Source organism: Melanerpes formicivorus, unplaced genomic scaffold (assembly GCF_026170545.1).
Source record: "Melanerpes formicivorus ecotype bairdi unplaced genomic scaffold, bMelFor1.0.p_v2 SCAF_87, whole genome shotgun sequence".
NCBI lineage: Eukaryota > Metazoa > Chordata > Aves > Piciformes > Picidae > Melanerpes > Melanerpes formicivorus.
Genome location: NW_027142439.1, coordinates 218,738 through 238,125, shown reverse-complemented (window position 1 = coordinate 238,125; position 19,388 = coordinate 218,738). Strand labels below are relative to the sequence as shown.

The following is a 19,388-nucleotide window of genomic DNA, read 5'->3' as shown; positions in this document are numbered from 1 at the left end:
TGCCTGTTCTCCTCTGAGCTTCCCCATCACCTGGAATCCCCTTGCAGCATTGCTGTCTCTAGCACCACACATGGTTTATTGCCTCTTTAGCTCAAACCAAACACAGTACCACAGTGCATCCACTCAGGTCAGCTGGTGCCGTATGTCATCAGCATGAAAGGAGATGCTGGCACGACTGTGTACGTTAGCCCCTTCGCAGTGGCACTGCCTGGAGACAAGTTCCTGCTGCCAGATGATTTGCACACACCAGGACTGGGCACAGGAAGCTCCTCAGCATTTGCAGGAATCACAGAATGGTTTGGGTTGAAGGGGTCTTAAAGATCATCCAGTCCAACCTCCCTGCCATAGGCAGGGACACCTTCCACTAGATCAGACAGCTCAAAGCCCTGTCCAACCTGATCTCAAACACTTCCAGTGATGAGGCATGGTATCATAGTACCATAGTATCAGTCAGGGTTGGAAGGGACCACAAGGATCATCCAGCTCCAACCCCCCTGCCATGGGCAGGGACACCCCACACTACATCAGCCTGGCCACAGCCTCAGCCAGCCTGGCCTTAAACACCTCCAGGGACAGGGCCTCAACCACCTCCCTGCACAACCCATTCCAGGGCTTCACCACTCTCATGGGGAAGAACTTCCTCCTCACCTCCAGCCTCAATCTCCCCACCTCCAGCTTCATTCCATTCCCCCTAGTCCTAGCACTCCCTGAGATCCTGAGCAGTCCCTCCCCAGCCTTCCTGGAGCCCACTTCAGATCCTGGAAGGCCACAATGAGGTCACCTGGGAGCCTTCTCTTCTGCAGACTGAACAGCCCCAACTCCTTCAGTCTGTCCTCACAGCAGAGCAGCTCCAGCCCTCTGCTCATCCTCCTGGCCCTGCTCTGGACACCTTCCATGGATGGATGTTTTCCATGCATTCATGGAATGGATGTGGCACAGGTTGTTCTCTGGGCAACCTGTTCCAGAGTCTGACCATCCTCACTGCAAAAAATGTCTTCTTTGTGTCCAATCCAAACCTCCTCTCTTCCAGGTTAAGGTTGTTGCTCCTTGTCCTAGCACTACAGGCCCCAGTGAGAAGTCCCTGCCTGTCTCTCCTATAAACCATCTTTGTATATTGAAAGGGTTGAGTTACATCACTGTGAGACACGGGACAGTTTGTGTCAGCACAGCTTCTGAAGTGTCTGATGGAGAAATGCAGTGGCCTTCACTTACAAACTGGACACGTGCATCCCTTCTATGAAACATTGAACAAAACCTAGAGACAGGAGGAAGCTCAGTCAGGAAACACTGCAGCCCTCAGATAAATCAGAAGAATGTTATGAAGTGGACTGCTCAAGTTAAGGTGTTTAGAAACAACCTGGAGAAAGCTGTCTGACACATGAATACTTCACCTCTTGCTGCCCATAACACCGTTCAAGTGCCTTCCTGGAGGGTTCTGACGGCACTGCAGGTGGCAGTGTGCCTGTGAAGCTCTGCCGCTGCAGGCAGCAGCTAGCACGTGGAGGAGAGGTTTGGCACAGGTTGGTCAGACAAGCGGCAGTGGAGAGGCAGACAATGACCACGGCCTCAAGCAGCCCTACCCTCTGCTGCAGCTCAGCAGTCATGTGGGGCAGGGCTACTCGTGCAGCACCCAAGTCCAAGTGCTGGGTGCTGCACTTTGGCCACAGCAACCCCATGCAGAGCTACAGGCTGGGGTCAGAGTGGCTGAGAGCTGCCAAACAGAGAGGGACCTGGGGGTGCTGATTGACAGCTGCCTGAACATGAGCCAGCAGTGTGCCCAGGGGGCCAGGAGGGCCAATGGCATCCTGGCCTGCATCAGGAACAGTGTGGCCAGCAGGAGCAGGGAGGTCATTCTGCCCCTGGACACTGCATTGGTTAGGCCACACCTTGAGTCCTGTGTCCAGTTCTGGGCCCCTCAGTTTAAGAAGGATATTCAGATGCTGGAAGGTGTCCAGAGAAGGGCAACAAAGCTGGGGAGGGGTCTGGAGCACAGCCCTGTGAGGAGAGGCTGAGGGAGCTGGGGTTGCTTAGCCTGGAGAAGAGGAGGCTCAGGGGAGACCTTCTTGCTGTCTACAACTACCTGAAGGGAGGTTGTAGCCAGGTGGGGGTTGGTCTCTTCTCCCAGGCAGCCTGTGACAGAACAAGAGGACACAGTCTCAAGCTGTGCCAGGGGAGGTTTAGGCTGGAGGTGAGGAGGAAGTTCTTCACTGAGAGAGTTGTTGGCCATTGGAATGTGCTGCCCAGGGAGGTGGTGGAGTCACCATCCCTGGAGGGGTTCAAGAGGGGATTGGATGTGGCACTTGGTGCCATGGTGTGGTCATGAGGTCTGTGGTGAGAGGTTGGACTTGACAGGGAGATCAATGTAACAACACTGAGAGAAACAGGGGAGTCTGATGCAGAAAAGCTTTTCTCAGAGAAGACTCTGGGCAGATAGCTGTGTCCTGTCACAGCAGCCCTGGAGTATTGTGCACAAACACTGGCACAACAAACCCCCGTGCAGCCCTCCCCTTTGCCTGCAGGCGGGCACAGTGAGGAGCTGCAGCTGCTCTTTGCCATGGGGCAGACTGATGGCTCATCTTGGCTAGAAGCTGGCTCTGGAATCGACCTCACACCTGCCCACCTCTCTCTTCACATGACAACTGCCAACACCAGCACCTGGCTCCAGCGCAGGCACGGCCCCACGCTTTCACCCACACCCGGGGGAGCAGGCTGGTTTTGTGGGGAGGACTCCAGGCTGACCAGACAGGAAAGAAGCTTCCCAAGAGCAGCAAGAGGTGGAGCCAGCCATGCGCCTGTGGAGCAACGGCAGCTTGGGCAGGTTGGGAGGCCCGAACCTGCCCTCTGAGCGTGAGGCGTGCCAGCTTCGCAGAAGGGAAGTGCCATGAGCAGCCTCTCTGGGGCAACACAACCCGCACGGCACGGCGCAGAGCTCCGCTGGGAGCCGGGGCACAGCGGCGCCCGCAGCAGGACTGCGCCCCGGCCCAGCGCGGCCACTGAGCCCGCGGCGGAGGAGCTCGGCGCGGCCCCCACCCGACGGCAGCCGCACCCCAGCCCCCGCCGAGCTCCCCCTGCCGCGGGGGCCGCCGCACCCCGGCGGCGGGCGGGAGGGCGCGCGCGGGCGGCGCGGCCCCGGCGGGGCAGGGCGGGGCCGGGCGGGGCCGGGCGGGGCAGAGCCTGGCCGCGCCGCGCCTCGCCGCCAGGGGCGCGGACTGCCCTCGCGCGGCGCCCGCCGCCGCCCCGCGCCCCGCTGACAGCCGCCCTGACAGCCGCGCCGCCATTTAACCCTGCCCCCGCCGCCGGCCCGCCTGGGCGCTGCCTCCGCTGACGGCGGTGAGGGAGCGCCCGCCCGCCCGCGGCCGAAGGGCAGCTCCGCCGGCGTTTCCTCCGCGGGAAGGACCTCGCTTCAGCCCCGGCTCTGCCTCCCTGTCCCGCCGGCGGCGCCGGCCGCGCAGAGCTGCGGGGAGCGGTGCAGAGGTGAGCGCCGGGCGGGCGCAGAGGCAGCGCGGTGCCCTTGCCCCGCGGCCCGGCCGCAGCTGCCCCAGGCGGGCGGGCGCGAGCGGCGGGCGCGCGGTCCCGGGTCTGGCGGAGGCGGCGTCCGCGGGACGCGCGCGGGCTGCCCCGCGCCGGCGGCTGCCTTGCCGCGCGCGACGCGAGGCTGGGGCCGCGGGGCAGCGCCGCGCTGGGAGCGCGCGGGGGGACGCCCGCAGGCACGGAGCGCGCGCGGCACAGACGGGAGGGAGCCCGCGGGTCGCTTACCAAGGGTGCTGACGAGACCCTGCGGCGGCTGCCGTGGCGGTCGGTGCGGGAGGTTTCAAACCACGGCCGTGGGACGTCGGGGTTCGGCTCTCCCCGGTGGTCGTGTCTCCCCGTGAGGCAGGCACCGTCCCGCCGGGGAGCCCGGGTGGTGTGGCGCTCCCGAAGTGCAGGTAGCACCGGCGCTGGAAAGTGATGGTTACGGTTTTGTCACTCCGAGTTCGCCACCGGCAGGACCAATTTTAGCCCTTTTCGGTGTGTTTAGTGATTTCTGCTTTGTAGCAGTCGCTGTGGGAGGTGGAACCGTGCGGTTGTATGACAAGATCAGCGCCAAGCACGGGAGACAGCTTCCCAGTTCTCGTTTTAATCCTGGTACTTCATGGCATTTCAGCCCTGCTTGCCAGACGTATTCCTGCCTCTTTCAGCTCTGCAGCGCATAGCTGTGCATCCTCTGGGCTGTGATCCTCCAGATAAACGCCACTAAAAGAGCGTTCCAGAGAGAGTGCACAATCCATACATCTGAACATCTAGAGGGAAAAGGCAAGACTGACTGACTGCATTCCATCCTTTATGCCATGAGAGATGATCTAACGTAGTTAATTCTTTGCCTTCATTATTTGTTACTGCTTGGACACCTCCCCAAATCTCCTTATGCCCAATAAAGTTACTTGCACTGTAGGTTTTCCAGAGTCAGCCTCACCCGCGGAGTCGCTCTGCTGCAGCCCCTAGGTTTCGAGGGACGGCTGTCGCTGGCCAGCCAGCTCTTGACTTGCTGAGGGAACATCAAAAGGGGTTGGGAAACGGCAGGATTTTGTGAGATCAGCCCCCAAACGTTGGTGCAGTTAGGCTTCACCAGCGAATTAGTGGGGCTGTTTATTTCTCTTGGGCGCAGAGTCTGGCGCTGCTGATTGCAGCCTGGTGAATTTCCATGCATGGCTTTAATAAAGCCATCGTCTGATAACAATATCAGATTGTCTGATGTGCAAATAAGAATGGAAGATGCCTTTGAGGATGTCAGCTCTCGCCCCCTGCTGTGGCAGACATCACACATGCACTTCTCCGGCTGAACTCCCTACCGTCCGAAACCCGGCACGTTGCCGGCCCTGGCCGCTCCGAGTGGTCAGCAGTGATTAGGTTTGGATCAAACGTGATGCCCACCCGAGCTGCTCCTCCTTCAGCGCTGTCGCAGGGAGGATTATGTGGGAAGTTCTGAGATTCCCAGCAGGTGGTAACACTTCAATAGCTGCCTGATCCCACTGCAATAAGCAAGTGCTGGTTGGCAATAATTACTCTCTCTCCTGCCATACAGATGAAGTATCTTAAATTCGGGGAAATGTTGCAGATAAACATTCCTGGTTTGCTGTCTGGCATCCCCCAGGTGAGAGGCAGGGAGGAGTTAGGGGCTTTTAGGCTTTTGCTCTCTCTAGTCTATTTGACTGTTAAATCAGAATTGTGCAAACTTCAGGTTGCAAACATGACTCAAGAATGTGCATTAATGGACAGCTAGTAAGGAAATTGTTTTTCATCTGGGATTCTCCCCACCCCCACCTCCCCCCTTCACATCCTGGCACCGTTTTTCTTACTTTAATTTGCAGTAAATGCTGTTACTTTTCAGACAGAGTCACTCCAAAGCCTCCTTGTGTGCCGGGTTCATCAGCACGGCTGGGGGAGCTGCAACTGCTGGGAGCACTGCTGGGGAGGGGGGAGACAGGGTGGCTCTGAGAGGATCAGTCCTCAACCTGACCCTTTCCACTTACTCCTTTCCTTGGCTCTTCTCCTGCTCTGTTGTCATGTGTGCTTTGAGTTTTTCTTTTGGACGTGGCACTTGGTGCCATGGTCTAGTCATGGGGTCTGTGCTGATAGGGTGGACTCGATGATCCTCGAGGTCCTTTCCAACCTTAGTTATACTGTGAGACTGTGATACTGTGAGTTGTGGGGGGGTCCTGGGCGATGGCTGGGTCCATCTTCACCTGGAGATGCTAGGGCCTACAAGACAAGGAGCGTAGAGGGCTGGGCTTGCAGGAGAGATGAGTGAGGACAAGCTTCTGCCCAGTTCCTGAAGGAGGATGGATCAAGGGCAGGAGAGGGCTTGGCTCTTTCAGGGGGTTTGCAAAGAGGAAGAGGACTGAGGGTACCTGGCTGAAGTGGGATCCATCAGTGGCACTCTCCCTTGCACAAATGAGGCTCCAGAGCATCGAGGTTGTGAGTGTAGTGAGTTTGTGTTCTCATTAAACTCAGCGCTTGGTCATGGAGCAGCTGATTAATTCCTGATGGCCCTTTCTCAACTGCAGGGCTCCTTTGCTTCTGATCCCCTTTATGAAGAGGGAGTAGCTGCTGCATGCTATTCTGCATGTGATGAAGCTGGTAACTGGTTAGCTGTGCTCAGTCAGCAGGGGACAGAATGTAGACAGGAGAGGTAGCTCGTTTGTAAAGTGTCGTGTCTGCTCTGTGACCATGGAGACTGCTGCAAAGAGCCATAAACCCACCTGGCTTGTGGTCTCTCAGTTTGCATTTGGTGGGGATTGTTTTGTGGCTTATAAAACCCAAATAGTCACACCAGACTTTGATTTGCATGATGCAGAGAAAGAGGGACGTTATTGGAGCAGGTTAATGTGCATGGCTCAGACAGTCAGTGGATGGAACCTAGTCTGTAACTTCTTTATTTGGGGGGGGGGGGAACAATAGTGTGTGAAGTTGTACATTTTGTGCTTGGTTCTTACATGTTTCCTGACCCTGTGGTGCCTCTGAGTTCATGCTTCATGTTCAGATCAGTTTGTGTTCAGATCAGTTCATGTTCAGATACCTCATTGTGGCCTTCCAGGATCTGAAGGGGGCTCCAGGAAGGCTGGGGAGGGACTGCTCAGGATCTCAGGGAGTGCTAGGACTAGGGGGAATGGAATGAAGCTGGAGGTGGGGAGATTGAGGCTGGAGGTGAGGAGGAAGTTCTTCCCCAGGAGAGTGGTGAAGCCCTGGAATGGGTTGTGCAGGGAGGTGGTTGGGGCCCTGTCCCTGGAGGTGTTTAAGGCCAGGCTGGATGAGGCTCTGGCCAGGCTGATGTAGTGTGGGGTGTCCCTGCCCATGGCAGGGGGGTTGGAGCTAGATGATCCTTGTGGTCCCTTCCAGCCCTGACTATGGTACTATGATGCTATGCTGGATTCAATCCTGTGCTGGCCATACCAGTCAGAGAGGTGCTCTTTCCAGGGGAGAGCCAGGACAGGGGCAAACCAGGTGGTGTGACCAAGATCCCATAGGAAATATGCTGCAGAGCAGGAACCTGGAGTTTTCCTGTCATTTGCATTACACACAGGCCTCTTGGTCTTCATTTCCAAGGTGCTTTATGGTTTACCCCCTTCTCATCTGTCATTTCCAATTCCCTTTGGAGAGGAAGTCTTCCACTTCCAGGCAGCCTGTCGCTGTCGCTCGGCAGAAGAAAGCTTCGTTTCATGTTGCTGTGCTTCTGCCGTGCCTCACACAACAGAGCCTCAGTCCATGCTTGTCCATGACAGCAATCCATTAAAAAAGCCAATTATTCAAAGTCTCGTGGCCTTCTCTGTTGAATCATTTTTCATCTCATTAAGCTAATGAACTTGAGGTAGATCTGAACAGAGCAGAAGCCATGTAAGATGTGCTGTCTGCCTTGAAAATCAGACTCTTTGTGAGCACAAAGAGTGAAAAAAATAAACAGAGTGAAAGGCAGGAGGCAAAAGTGTGGAGAAGACCTAAAAATGAGAAGAAATCTAGAAAGAACTTGGCTTGCAGAAGACTGAGAGGAGAAGTCTGAACCAAGCTTAGAAGTCAGCATGAGGCTTGTCCAAAACTGAGATGAGGGGAAAGGAGGGAAAAGTGAAGGAGGGGAAAGGAAGAAACCTGTGAGGAAAGAGAGGGGCAGCAATACTAAGCCATCAATTCTAGCATTCAAAGCTGCTGTTAGAACTGAGCCAGCAAAGGTGGAACAGCTCAGGGGGTCTTCATGGAGGCACTGTGCTCAGAGCTTGCTCCGAAGGTAGGACTGCGTTGTAGTCGGTAGCCTGTAGCTGTGTGTGAGGTGGGAGGGCTCCCACTGTGGAGCAGGGACAGCAGAGGCTGGCAGAGGGTGAAGTGGCCCCAGGCTAGGCTTCCAGAGGGACCTGATGTCACTAATTGAAAGTTAGTCTTGGTAGCATTTCAACTGCTCCAGTTATAGCCTGGGTGTTGCCCTCACTGCACGCTGGAGTCCTTTCCTAAGGAAGCCAAGATAACGCAGAGGGAAGGAAGGGCCAGAGGGAAGGGCCAGAGGGAAGGAGGCTTTGGTCTGACGAATGGTCAGCGCTGCCGAGACACCCAAGGGCCCTGGCCCCGGGCTCTGTGAGCAGGCTTGGTTAGAAAGAGTCTTTGTCCTGGAAAGCCTGTGCTGTAAGTACAGAGCAGGAGAGAGAGCCCGGGAGAGAGGAGCAGATTAATGCTGCAGTTGGCTGGCACTGCGTGCTCGGCCGTGGCAGGGATAGGAGCCTAAGTCAGGTCTCCGGTGCCTCCCGCTGGCTCCTGGCTCCATGAGCCGGGCTGGCTTTCCCTCAGTGGGGCTGATGTGCAAATTCAGATGGAAGGCAACTGTCTGGAGAGTCCTCTCCCACACAGGCTTTTTTCTTTCTTCCCCAGGATTTGTTTTCACTTCCTTAGCTTCATTTCCTCTGCAGCTCGTTGCTCATTACACTGAGATCAGGATTAGCTGAAATTCACCTGTCAGTGTGTGACTCTGAAAGAGGTATCTGTAAAAGCCATGTGAAAGGTACACAGCCAGGGAGGCTAGGAGTGGAAGACTCCTTAAACCCTTGAGCACAATCAGGCTTGTAGCCCAGAGAGCGTTTTTAAGCCCCTTTGTTCCAGAGGCGTTCACAGGAGCAGTGTGTGGCTCCTTGGGCAGCTAACACTAGAGGCCGAGGCATCCATGGCAGTCACTTTTGAAATGAAGCCTGCTTTTTGTTCCATGGACTGCTTTGATTCCTTGCTTTTGTGAACGAGCAGCAATGACCCAGGGAGGGAATGATGTCCCTGGTGGGATGCTGTGCCCGCTGCCAGCAGCGGGGGCAGTTGCGGAGCGGCTGCCGTGGGAGGCAGGCTGGCTCTCCTCTGCCCTCTCCTAGCAGCCCGCCCCTGTCTTCAGGCGTGAGGTTTGCCTTCCTGTCAGGTACAGCATGTCAAGTGAAATTGTGGGTGGGTGCTGGCACTGTCCCCATTTCATTTTTCCTGGATCCTTGTCAAGTTCAGGGGCTGGATGGTGATGATGGTGATGATGATGATCACAGTCTCACAGTATCACTAAGGTTGGAAGAGACCTCGAGGATCATCGAGTCCAACCTATCAACACAGACCTCATGACTAGACCATGGCACCAAGTGCCACGTCCAATCCCCTCTTGAACACCTCCAGGGACAGTGACTCCACCACCTCCCTGGGCAGCACATCCCAGTGACGAATGACTCGCTTGGTGAAGAACTTTCTCCTCACCTCAAGTCTAAACCTCCCCTGGTGCAGCTTGAGACTGTGTCCTCTTGTTCTGGTGCTGGTTGCCTGGGAGAAGAGACCAACCCCTTCCTGGCTACAGCCACCCTTCAGGTAGTTGTAGAGGGCAATGAGGTCTCCCCTGAGCCTCCTCTTCTCCAGGCTAAGCAACCCCAGCTCCCTCAGCCTCTCCTCACAGGGCTGTGCTCAAAGCCTCTCCCCAGCCTTGTTGCCCTTCTCTGGACACCTTCAAGTGTTTTGATGCCCTTCTAAAACTGAGGGGCCCAGAACTGGACACAGGACTCAAGGTGTGGCCTAACCAATGCAGAGCACAGGGCACAATGACTTCCCTGCCCCTGCTGGCCACATGGCCACATGATGATGGTTCCCTCCAGACCTGTACAGCTGTCACTGTGATGGGCTTTCACTGAGCACAGCCATGCTCTCAGTCTTTGCTTTGCAATTATCCTCTCCAGCCACTTGGCACAAAGGACAGCTTAAAAAGCTCTCAACCCCTTGTCCCTTAGTTCAACAAGTCTAGCAATCTGACTGCTGAGGTTGCTAAAGACCTACCTGATCTTTGCCATACCTGGTTCCTACGTCTTGCCTTTATGCTCTGCAGTTTTGTTCTCTCCTAACTTCTGCCTCCTCCAGTGCCAGTTTCCTCCCATAAAATTAGGAGTTTTGCATGCCTGTGTGACGGTGAGCACAGAGCAGCTGACTTGCTGGCACTCCTGTGCAGTGCAAAGAGCAATTCTTGTGTTTTGAAAGTGGTTCCTTGGAGCTCTTTGAGCTCCATCTTCTCTTTAGATTCTCCCCGACTTCTGTTCCTGAGGAAAACTGTTGGGGCTGCTGCAGTCACTGTGCTCCCAACTGTAACAGAGATGATATCTGTATATGTTTTGTGATTAATGTTTCCTGCTGGTGGTGTCTTCAAACACCACCAGAGCTTACTTACAAGGGGTGTTACAAGGGGTTTAGTTGTTTAGGTGGTGTTGGATTGGTTGGTGGGTTGGACACGATGGTCTTGAAGGTCTCTTCCAACCTGGTCTTGTCTCGTCTTGTCTCTTTTCTCTTCTCTCTTCTCTCCTCTCTTCTCTCTTCTCTCTTCTCTTCCCTCTTCTCTTCCCTCTTCTCTTCCCTCTTCTCTTCCCTCTTCTCTTCCCTCTTCTCTTCCCTCTTCTCTTCCCTCTTCTCTTCCCTCTTCTCTTCCCTCTTCTCTTCCCTCTTCTCTTCCCTCTTCTCTTCCCTCTTCTCTTCCCTCTTCTCTTCCCTCTTCTCTTCCCTCTTCTCTTCCCTCTTCTCTTCCCTCTTCTCTTCCCTCTTCTCTTCCCTCTTCTCTTCCCTCTTCTCTTCCCTCTTCTCTTCCCTCTTCTCTTCCCTCTTCTCTTCCCTCTTCTCTTCCCTCTTCTCTTCCCTCTTCTCTTCCCTCTTCTCTTCCCTCTTCTCTTCCCTCTTCTCTTCCCTCTTCTCTTCCCTCTTCTCTTCCCTCTTCTCTTCCCTCTTCTCTTCCCTCTTCTCTTCCCTCTTCTCTTCCCTCTTCTCTTCCCTCTTCTCTTCCCTCTTCTCTTCCCTCTTCTCTTCCCTCTTCTCTTCCCTCTTCTCTTCCCTCTTCTCTTCCCTCTTCTCTTCCCTCTTCTCTTCCCTCTTCTCTTCCCTCTTCTCTTCCCTCTTCTCTTCCCTCTTCTCTTCCCTCTTCTCTTCCCTCTTCTCTTCCCTCTTCTCTTCCCTCTTCTCTTCCCTCTTCTCTTCCCTCTTCTCTTCCCTCTTCTCTTCCCTCTTCTCTTCCCTCTTCTCTTCCCTCTTCTCTTCCCTCTTCTCTTCCCTCTTCTCTTCCCTCTTCTCTTCCCTCTTCTCTTCCCTCTTCTCTTCCCTCTTCTCTTCCCTCTTCTCTTCCCTCTTCTCTTCCCTCTTCTCTTCCCTCTTCTCTTCCCTCTTCTCTTCCCTCTTCTCTTCCCTCTTCTCTTCCCTCTTCTCTTCCCTCTTCTCTTCCCTCTTCTCTTCCCTCTTCTCTTCCCTCTTCTCTTCCCTCTTCTCTTCCCTCTTCTCTTCCCTCTTCTCTTCCCTCTTCTCTTCCCTCTTCTCTTCCCTCTTCTCTTCCCTCTTCTCTTCCCTCTTCTCTTCCCTCTTCTCTTCCCTCTTCTCTTCCCTCTCCCTCTCCCTCTCCTCTCCTCAGGGTCAGTTACTTGGTTGTGGGTTTTACACTCCCCATACACAGACAGGTAAATGATTCCAGCACAGATGTAACGTTTCCAACCCAGCAATTCAAACTGGAAGTACAGGTGCTGTGATCTGTGGGTTTTTCCCCCACAAGTGGGACTCTGTGGCAGGTTAGCCAGGTGCTCACACCTTGCTCCTCTGTCTGGTATCCTCCCAGATGCTGTGGCTATGATGTGAGCAGCCCTTGGCTGGCAGAGGGCTAGGGGTCCTCTCCCATGTCGTGCCCAGTCGCCGGGCTGTAGCCTCTTCTGGGATTCAGTTCCTGTGGAGCTTTTCCCCTTTCTGCCTTGCTCCAGGTGCAAGGCCTGGGTGAAGCTGTTGGTCTGCCAGGGCAGGTTCTTCAGCTGCCACTCAGGCAGCATTTGGCTCCTGTTGCTGTCTGGGTGAGCACAAGGCAAGCCGCCTGACTTCTGGGCTGCTTTAAATACTGTCCCAAGACCAGGAATGCCCTTTGGTAACCCAGAGCCCTGATAACCCCCCGTGGGATGGGGTGCATCCAACCATGGCCAGGGGCACAGGCAGTTCACAGCTGTGTTACAAAGTTAATCACATGTGGTACATGTTTATCTGGACCCCAGGAGGTGTGCAGGCTTGCACATTCACCTGTGCTCGCAGCCTTAACCACATGTGCTACACCTTTGCTTTGGCTCTCTGGACCCCCGGGGCCAGCCAGGTTAGCACAGTCACAGGTGCTTAGCCCATCCTCTGGGCTGGGCTGGCCTGGGGGTTTGACCCTTCAGGGCACCAACCTGCTTTATGTGATTGTTGCAGAGCTCATGAGGATCAGTTTAAAGCAGGTGGCTCAAACTTGGGAGATTGGCCAGAAGGAGCTCTTGGGTTTTGTTGGCTTGTCCAAAGCCACAGAGAGTGTGAGCTTCAGCAATGTGGAGCAAAAAGGGGAAGTGAGCTCTCCATCTGGTCAGTCTGGATGGCATCAGAGGCATTCATAGATCTTTTATAAAGTCAGTGAGGGGCCTCAGTTCAGTGCCAGACCTGACTAACAGTTTGAGGACCAGAGTGGAGGTTCTCTGCTGAGGCTTTTTCATGCCTGAAAGCAGTTGACAGAAAGGGATATGAATTGTGTTACCACCAGCACAGGCTGTCTGGGGAGGTTGTGCATGTCCTGTCCCTGGGGGTATTCAAGGCCAGGTTGGATGAGTCCTTGAGCAACCTGCTCTAGAGAGATTGTGGAGTCTCCTTTCCTGGAGACTTTCCAACCCCACCTGGCTGCATTGCTGTGCAGACTGCCCTGGGTGATCCTGCTTTGGCAGGGGCTTGGACTCCATGGTCTCTCATGGACTGGGATACTGTGTGCCTGCCACTGCCAGGGGGGGTTGAAACTGGATGATCTTTGATGTCCTTTCCAGTCCAAAGCATCCTGTGAATTGTGTAGCAGCAATAGATCTCTAACATTGGTATGTGCTGAGGACAGTTAGTTACCTTCTGGACAAAACACTTGTTATTTTGCTATCACAAGTCTTGATCTTACTAGGGGGCCTGCAGGACAGCAGCTACTGCAGTGCAAAGGTGAGTTGTTGTGCTCTCTCTTTGTTCTGGCTCAGCAGCTGGCATTTCAGGAAGGAAATTTTATTGTATGGTGCATTGGAGTTGGAATGGAATGGAATGGAGTGGAATGGAATAGAATAGAATAGAATAGAATAGAATAGAATAGAATAGAATAGAATAGAATAGAATAGAATAGAATAGAATAGAATAGAATAGAATAGAATAGAATAGAATAGAATAGAATAGACCAGGGTGGAAGAGAGCTTTGAGATCATTGTGTCCAACCCATCACCCAACACCATCTGATCAACTCAACCATGGCACCAAGTGCCTCATCCATCCAGGCTCTTCCTAGACACCTCCAGGGATGGTGACTCCACCACCTCCCCAGGCAGCACATTCCAATGGGCAATCTCTCTCTGTGTAGAACTTCTTCCTCACATCCAGCCTAAACCTCCCCTGGCACATCCTGAGACTGTGTCCTCTTGTTCTGGTGCTGGGTGCCTGGGAGAAGAGCCCAACCCCCACCTGGCTACCACCTCCCTTCAGGTATTTGTGGAGAGCAAGAAGGTCTCCCCTGAGCTGGCTGTGATTGCTCAGCTCCATTGCTGGTGTTAGCAGCTGTTGGTCAGTCAGGGCAGTGGTGGCCCATGGTGTTTTGTGGAGGGGTTTCTCACTTACACCTGGGGTTTGTTGTGTTTTATGAAGTGAAGGCAACTGAGCTGTCATTATTTTGCTTTTCAGGTGCTCTTGGGGAAAAAGTGCCTGCACTTGGGAGCTGAACAAGGACATGAGGAGTAAAAGGACCTGGGAGCTCACTGGTCAGAATGAAAGAGATGCTGAAAGATGTTTCCAATCTGCTGTTAGTAGTGCTCTGTGACTACGGTGAGTGTTGGAGCTCTGAAGGGCAGCTCTGAGGTGTGCTCTCCCAGGGAGATTCTGCATGGGGCTCTGTCCAGGTGATCTGTTGAAATCAGATGCCACATTAGCTGCCACTGGTAGCATCAGAATGTAGTCTGGATCTTACCCAGTGTTCAGGTGCAAAAAGCAGCTTGCATGAGCTGGCCTTTCAGATCAGGGTAGCAGAAGCCTCTCCTGCTGTCATTTTACTCAGAGAAATAAAGGAGGCAAATGAGCAGATTTCCATGGGCACCCTTGGGGGGCTGACTGTGTTAGAAGCAGTAACTGGAACTCTGCTCCCATGCAAGACTCATTTCACAGTATTTAATGAAGGTCATGGCAGATAAGACCTGGTTTAGCTAGGCTGGGCTGGGTGGAGCTGTGCCACACAGCTACCTGCTTCTCCCCATTACCTGTGAAGGGGACCTGGGATGACTGGCTGAGATGCCAGCATCTACAGTGCAGGCAAACTCCTCTTGAGTGAGCCCCTGTCTGATGCACCTGGGGCAGTGGTGTGCTTTCCTCTGAGCATGTAAGGAGCCGAGGGATGGCATCCTGTGAATTCAGTTTTAGCCATGCAAAATGAGGCAGCTAATGGGAGGCAATCAGTCTTGTCTGAGCAGTGCACACATAAATCACCCCAAACAGAAAGCAGCTCCAGCCCATCTGCAGCCTGAGACATGTGGGATGGAAAAGCACCTCCTTCTCATCAGCAGCTGCTCAAGTTCAGGTTAGACAACTGTGAGATGTCTTCAAGCTGAGAGGCATCCTGTGCATGGTGTCTTGCCTCGTCCAAGCCTGCAGTGAGTAGGGAGCAGATTTGCTAAGGGAAAGGAGTTCTCCCTGCACCGGGAACCTGACGTCTTGAAGAGGGGACGCTTAATGCCTCACTAACACACACAGCCCGCGGTTAAAAGCAGGCATTGTTCTGACAGCTGCAGCACGCTGGCAAAGCCTGCTGCAGGGTTAAGCCATGCACTGCTGAAGGCTGGATCCTGAAAGACAATAAAAGGAGAGAGGGTTGTTAGTCCCTGCCCATGCAGAGGAGCCGCGGTAGCAGTCCTTCACACATCAAAGGGCTGGGGGTGTCTCACAACGCAGAGGAATAGCCCAGAACCGTAGGCCATCTGCTCCCCTGTGTGAGGGGAGAAAGTCTGATCGTAGCTGATGACTGGACAATAAATGTGCTCAGCTACTTGTGCTGCTGTGCTTGCTCCCTCTCTGCTCTGGGAGGTGTAAAGGATGTAGAAGTTCCATAGCTTAGATGAACCTGATGCCAGTAGAAGTGGAGACTTGTGGCTTCTAGTAGCATTTCTTCCTTCAATAAGGCAAAGTGAACTACCCAAGGTAGGACCACTCCATTGCACTGCAGATTGTGGTGAGGGTAAGTGTTGAATCCATTTAGGCCAAGAAGTGAGGCAAGTGATTGCAGTGCCCACTGGTGCTTGGTGTGCCAGTCCTCTAGCCATTGACAGCTCCTTGACTCAGAGGTGAGAGCTGTTCTTCCCCAGCTTTATAGAGCGCTGCACTGTAATTACAAGGTGCAGGTGAGGAGCTAAAACTCTGCTGCGAGCTTAGCTGCATCATCTTTTGCCTTATTTCCAGGTAAAGGCTACTGTCATGGTACCATAGTATCAGTCAGGGGTGGAAGGGACCACAAGGATCAGCCAGTTCCAACCCCCTGCCATGGGCAGGGACACCCCACACTACATCAGCCTGGCCACAGCCTCAGCCAGCCTGGGCTTAAACACCTCCAGGGACAGGGCCCCAACCACCTCCCTGGACAACCCATTCCAGGGCTTCACCACTCTCCTGGGGAAGAACTTCCTCCTCACCTCCAGCCTCAATCTCCCCACCTCCAGCTTCATTCCATTCCCCCCAGTCCTAGCACTCCCTGAGATCCTGAGCAGTCCCTCCCCAGCCTTCCTGTAGCCCCCTGCAGATCCTGGAAGGCCACAATTAGGTATCTGAACATGAACTGATCTGAACATGAAGCATGAAGCTGACAGCCCCCCAGCAAAACCTCAGCTGGCTTAAGCACCATTAAAAAGAAATAAATATCAGAGTAACACCCACAAATAATTCTTCCCCCTGCTCAGGGAAAACAAGAGCTCTCCTTTTGATCTTTCTGAGAGTGAGCTCTTGCAAAGGCTCTGCTGGCAGATTGTTGGCGCCACAGCCAGACTCCATGCGGTGGGAGACCATTGTGATCACAACCAAACATACACAGCTGCTCTGCAAGCTGCCCCTGAGTGTCTGTGCAAACAAGAGGGGCGGAGTTTTGGTGTGTGACACAGAGGTGCATGCACAGCAGACTGGGGGGCAGCCTGTGGTGGAAGCTGGCTGCTCCTGGCTGGCCCCTTTTGAGTGTTGTACACACCTGCTGAGCTGCTGCTCCATGGGTGCAAAGTTCCTGTGCTGCTAACCACAGATGGGGGCAAGGATGCTGTGAGCCAGGGTGCACAGCCAGAGCTGAGTAGTGCTGTAACAGCATCCCTCAGCAGTGCTCACTTGCCTCACCTCCCTAGAGATCTGGGGTTGATGGGAGCTACGTAGAGCTCCTTTGGCCTCTCCCCAGTCCTCCCACACACATCCACAGTGGTGTTGCTGCCTCTCATCTGAGCCCTTCCAAATAAAAACGAGTAGCAGAGAGTCAAGGCAGTCACAAAAGAGAGCAAGGGCAGCAGGGCAGTAGGTGCAAGCATCAGTGCCCTTCAGTGAGGTAACTTTAATGGGTTTGCTGTAACTTGAAAGCTTGAAGCTGAAATTTCTCCTGCTGGAGTTTGGCCCTGGTCTGGTTTCTTTTTCCCCTCCAGTGTTTCAGCTGAGGTGGAACTAGGCAGTTCTTTGTAGAGAAAAGCATCATTCTGTCCCTGTTCAAGGAAACAAAGCCTCAGCAACCTGCAGCCATTGCCCTGGGAAACTCTCAACACCCCTGTGGGAACTCCGTGCTTCTGGAGTGCTCCTGGTGGCCTGGGACATGCTTTCTGCTGTCCTTAGGAAACTTTCTTAGACTTGGGCCAGATTTAGATGGGCTAGTGATGCAGCTCTGAAGGGTCAGGCGTGCCCCAGCTGCTCCTGGCTCTTTCTGCCAGCTCTGCACAGTAGTGTGCATGCTTCAGCCCAGGGCAGCCAGGCTCCCCACGTTTGGGATACTGGGTGATAGAGTCGCTTGTTCTGTGCTCTCTGCTGTCGTGCCAGCAGTGAGAAAGAAAGCTGAGGACTTCTGGAGTTAGTTGCAGGCCCAGGGAACAGGAGGAGGTAGAAGACCCATAAGACAGAGTGGGAGTTTGGAGAGCTGTGGTAGTGGCAGTGGAGTTTGATATTCCCACCAGGTGACAGTAGGAACAGGAGTGGAAGATATAGGCAAGTGCAGATGAGAGAGCCAAACCATGAAGTGCAAGGGGAGTGTATTGTTGGGCAGTTCATGGAGGGGCATTTTTCACAGGCATCCAGGCTCTGTTTCCTGCTCTCTGAGTGTCCAAGTCGAGAGGAAGCTTGCTGGGATGCTGTGTGCTCACTACAGCTTGGACCAATGGGGTCCTGCTTTGGATGTCTGAAGGGCCACTGTGCTTAAAAGCAGGTCCTGGGTTTCTTAGGACCCCTGTAATCAGTTGACACCTGAGAGTTTTCACCTTCCTGCCTGTGCCTTGGTTCCCAACACACTCAGCAAGAGTAGTGACATCCTCTCATCTTCCAGGGGGACTGGAGGGATAAACTCAGTAGTATCTCTACTGCACCAATGAACTGTAAGAGCACAACAGAAGAGTCCATGGGGGAAAGGAGTAATTCTGTGTCATCAGGATGGGGTTTGGATGGAGTGCAGCCAATAAGGCATGGGACCACCCATGGCAGAAGGAGACCAAGAGAGCTCTGTGCTAAGGAGCACCATGCATCTGCCCCGGGAGGCAGCCTCTGGGGGCAGTGCAGCTGGAGAGCTCGGTCATGGCACACCTGGGTGAGAGCAGGTCTGGGGCTCACACCTGCAAGGCTCTGCCTGCCACCTTCCTCTGGCTGTGTGGGTATGGTTGGAAGTGGTTCTTCCAAGGGCACTGTAGGCTGTCCCAGTGAGCACTGCACCTCGCTGGGATGTCTATGGCTGGTCAGCTGAGTTTCTTCCTGAGGAGTTTCCCCGCTGGCAGGAAGGTGAATCCCAGTGACTGACTCGAGGCAGAGCCTAAGGGCGGTAGGTGTCTGACAGCAGTGTGAGAGGAGGCCTGCTGATCCTCACTGCTTGCCTTGGCAGTTGCAGAGCTTTTCCAGCAAAGCTTCCTTTGAGGTAATCTCGAGCCATGGGTACCAGATCTAACAAGTCAAAGTATGGCTAGCTGACCCTGCCTGGGAAGGGCTGAGTGGCTGGAGTTGAGGACTCCTGCTGCACCTGCCATCCAAGGCTCAGAAGCCCTGCCCAGGCAATCAAACAAAGGTGGCTCCTAGCACAGTCTGTATCTGGAATAGGTGGAAGCCATTCTCCTTTTTCAGATACCCTTTCTGTGTCTGAAATCCTTATGCTTCAAGCCACACAGCAAGGCTGGCTGAGCTGAGCTGAGCACAGAAATGTGAGCTTCCCAAGTCCCTGCCTCAGATTCCATCTATCCCCACTAGTTCCAGCATGTCTCAGGATGATTTGGCAGCATGCACAAACATGGTCGTGCAAGAAGTGTGTTTGAAGAGCCTGTGCCATTTGTAGTGATGTCATTTGGACATGTTGCACCACATCTGAGACAAGAAAAGTGCTGCAGTCACCAGCACTGGCATTTTCAGCTCTTTCACTCAAGTGTCTCTGCGATGCAAATGAGCAAAATGAAAGATTCATAAGTCAGAGCAAGGGAAGAGGCTTCAGGAAGCATCCTGCAGAGCTTCTATTTTGTTTAAGTTGGGGGGCATTCTTCCATGCAGCTGTATGAAGAAGCCACTGTCCTGTAGGGGTTGGGCTGCCTGTTTTGTTGGGCTTTGTTGTTGTCATTAATTGGCTGGGCAGGGACTGGCTGGAAAGCAGCCCTGAAGAGAGAGCCTTGGGGGTGCTGGGGGAGGAGAAGCTCAACAGGAGCTCTCAGTGTGCACTTGCAGCCCACAAAGCCAACCAGAGCCTGGGCTGCATCAGGAGAAGTGTGGCCAGCAGGGCAAGGGAGGTGATTCTCCCCCTCTGCTCAGCTCTGGGGAGACCCCACCTGGAGTCCTGCCTCCAGTTCTGAAGCCCCTATGACAAGAGGGATCTGGAGATGCTGGAAGGTGTCCAGAGCAGGGCCAGGAGGATGAGCAGAGGGCTGGAGCACCTCTCCTGTGAGGACAGACTGAAGGAGTTGGGGCTGTTCAGTCTGGAGAAGAGAAGGCTCCCAGGTGACCTCATTGTGGCCTTCCAGGATCTGAAGGGGGCTACAGGAAGGCTGGGGAGGGACTGCTCAGGATCTCAGGGAGTGCTAGGACTAGGGGGAATGGAATGAAGCTGGAGGTGGGGAGATTGAGGCTGGAGGTGAGGAGGAAGTTCTTCCCCATGAGAGTGGTGAAGCCCTGGAATGGGTTGTGCAGGG

The 19,388-nt window shown here is 54.1% G+C and overlaps 1 protein-coding gene across 3 annotated transcripts in view; it reads left to right on the top strand.

Moving 5' to 3' along the window:
* The first annotated feature begins 3,232 nt into the window (after window positions 1-3,232).
* Window positions 3,233-19,388, top strand: part of THSD1 (thrombospondin type 1 domain containing 1) — a 38,188-nt gene continuing 22,032 nt past the window's right edge. The window contains exons 1-2 of one of the 3 annotated variants that reach the window (XM_068165233.1): window positions 3,233-3,474; window positions 13,702-13,842. In XM_068165233.1, coding sequence (XP_068021334.1) covers window positions 13,785-13,842 — 58 coding nt within the window. In that variant the 5' untranslated portion in view covers window positions 3,233-3,474; window positions 13,702-13,784. Of the gene's footprint in view, window positions 3,475-7,353; window positions 7,757-13,701; window positions 13,843-19,388 lie in introns of those variants that run through there. The other 2 variants (XM_068165235.1, XM_068165234.1) reach the window with 2 other exon arrangements.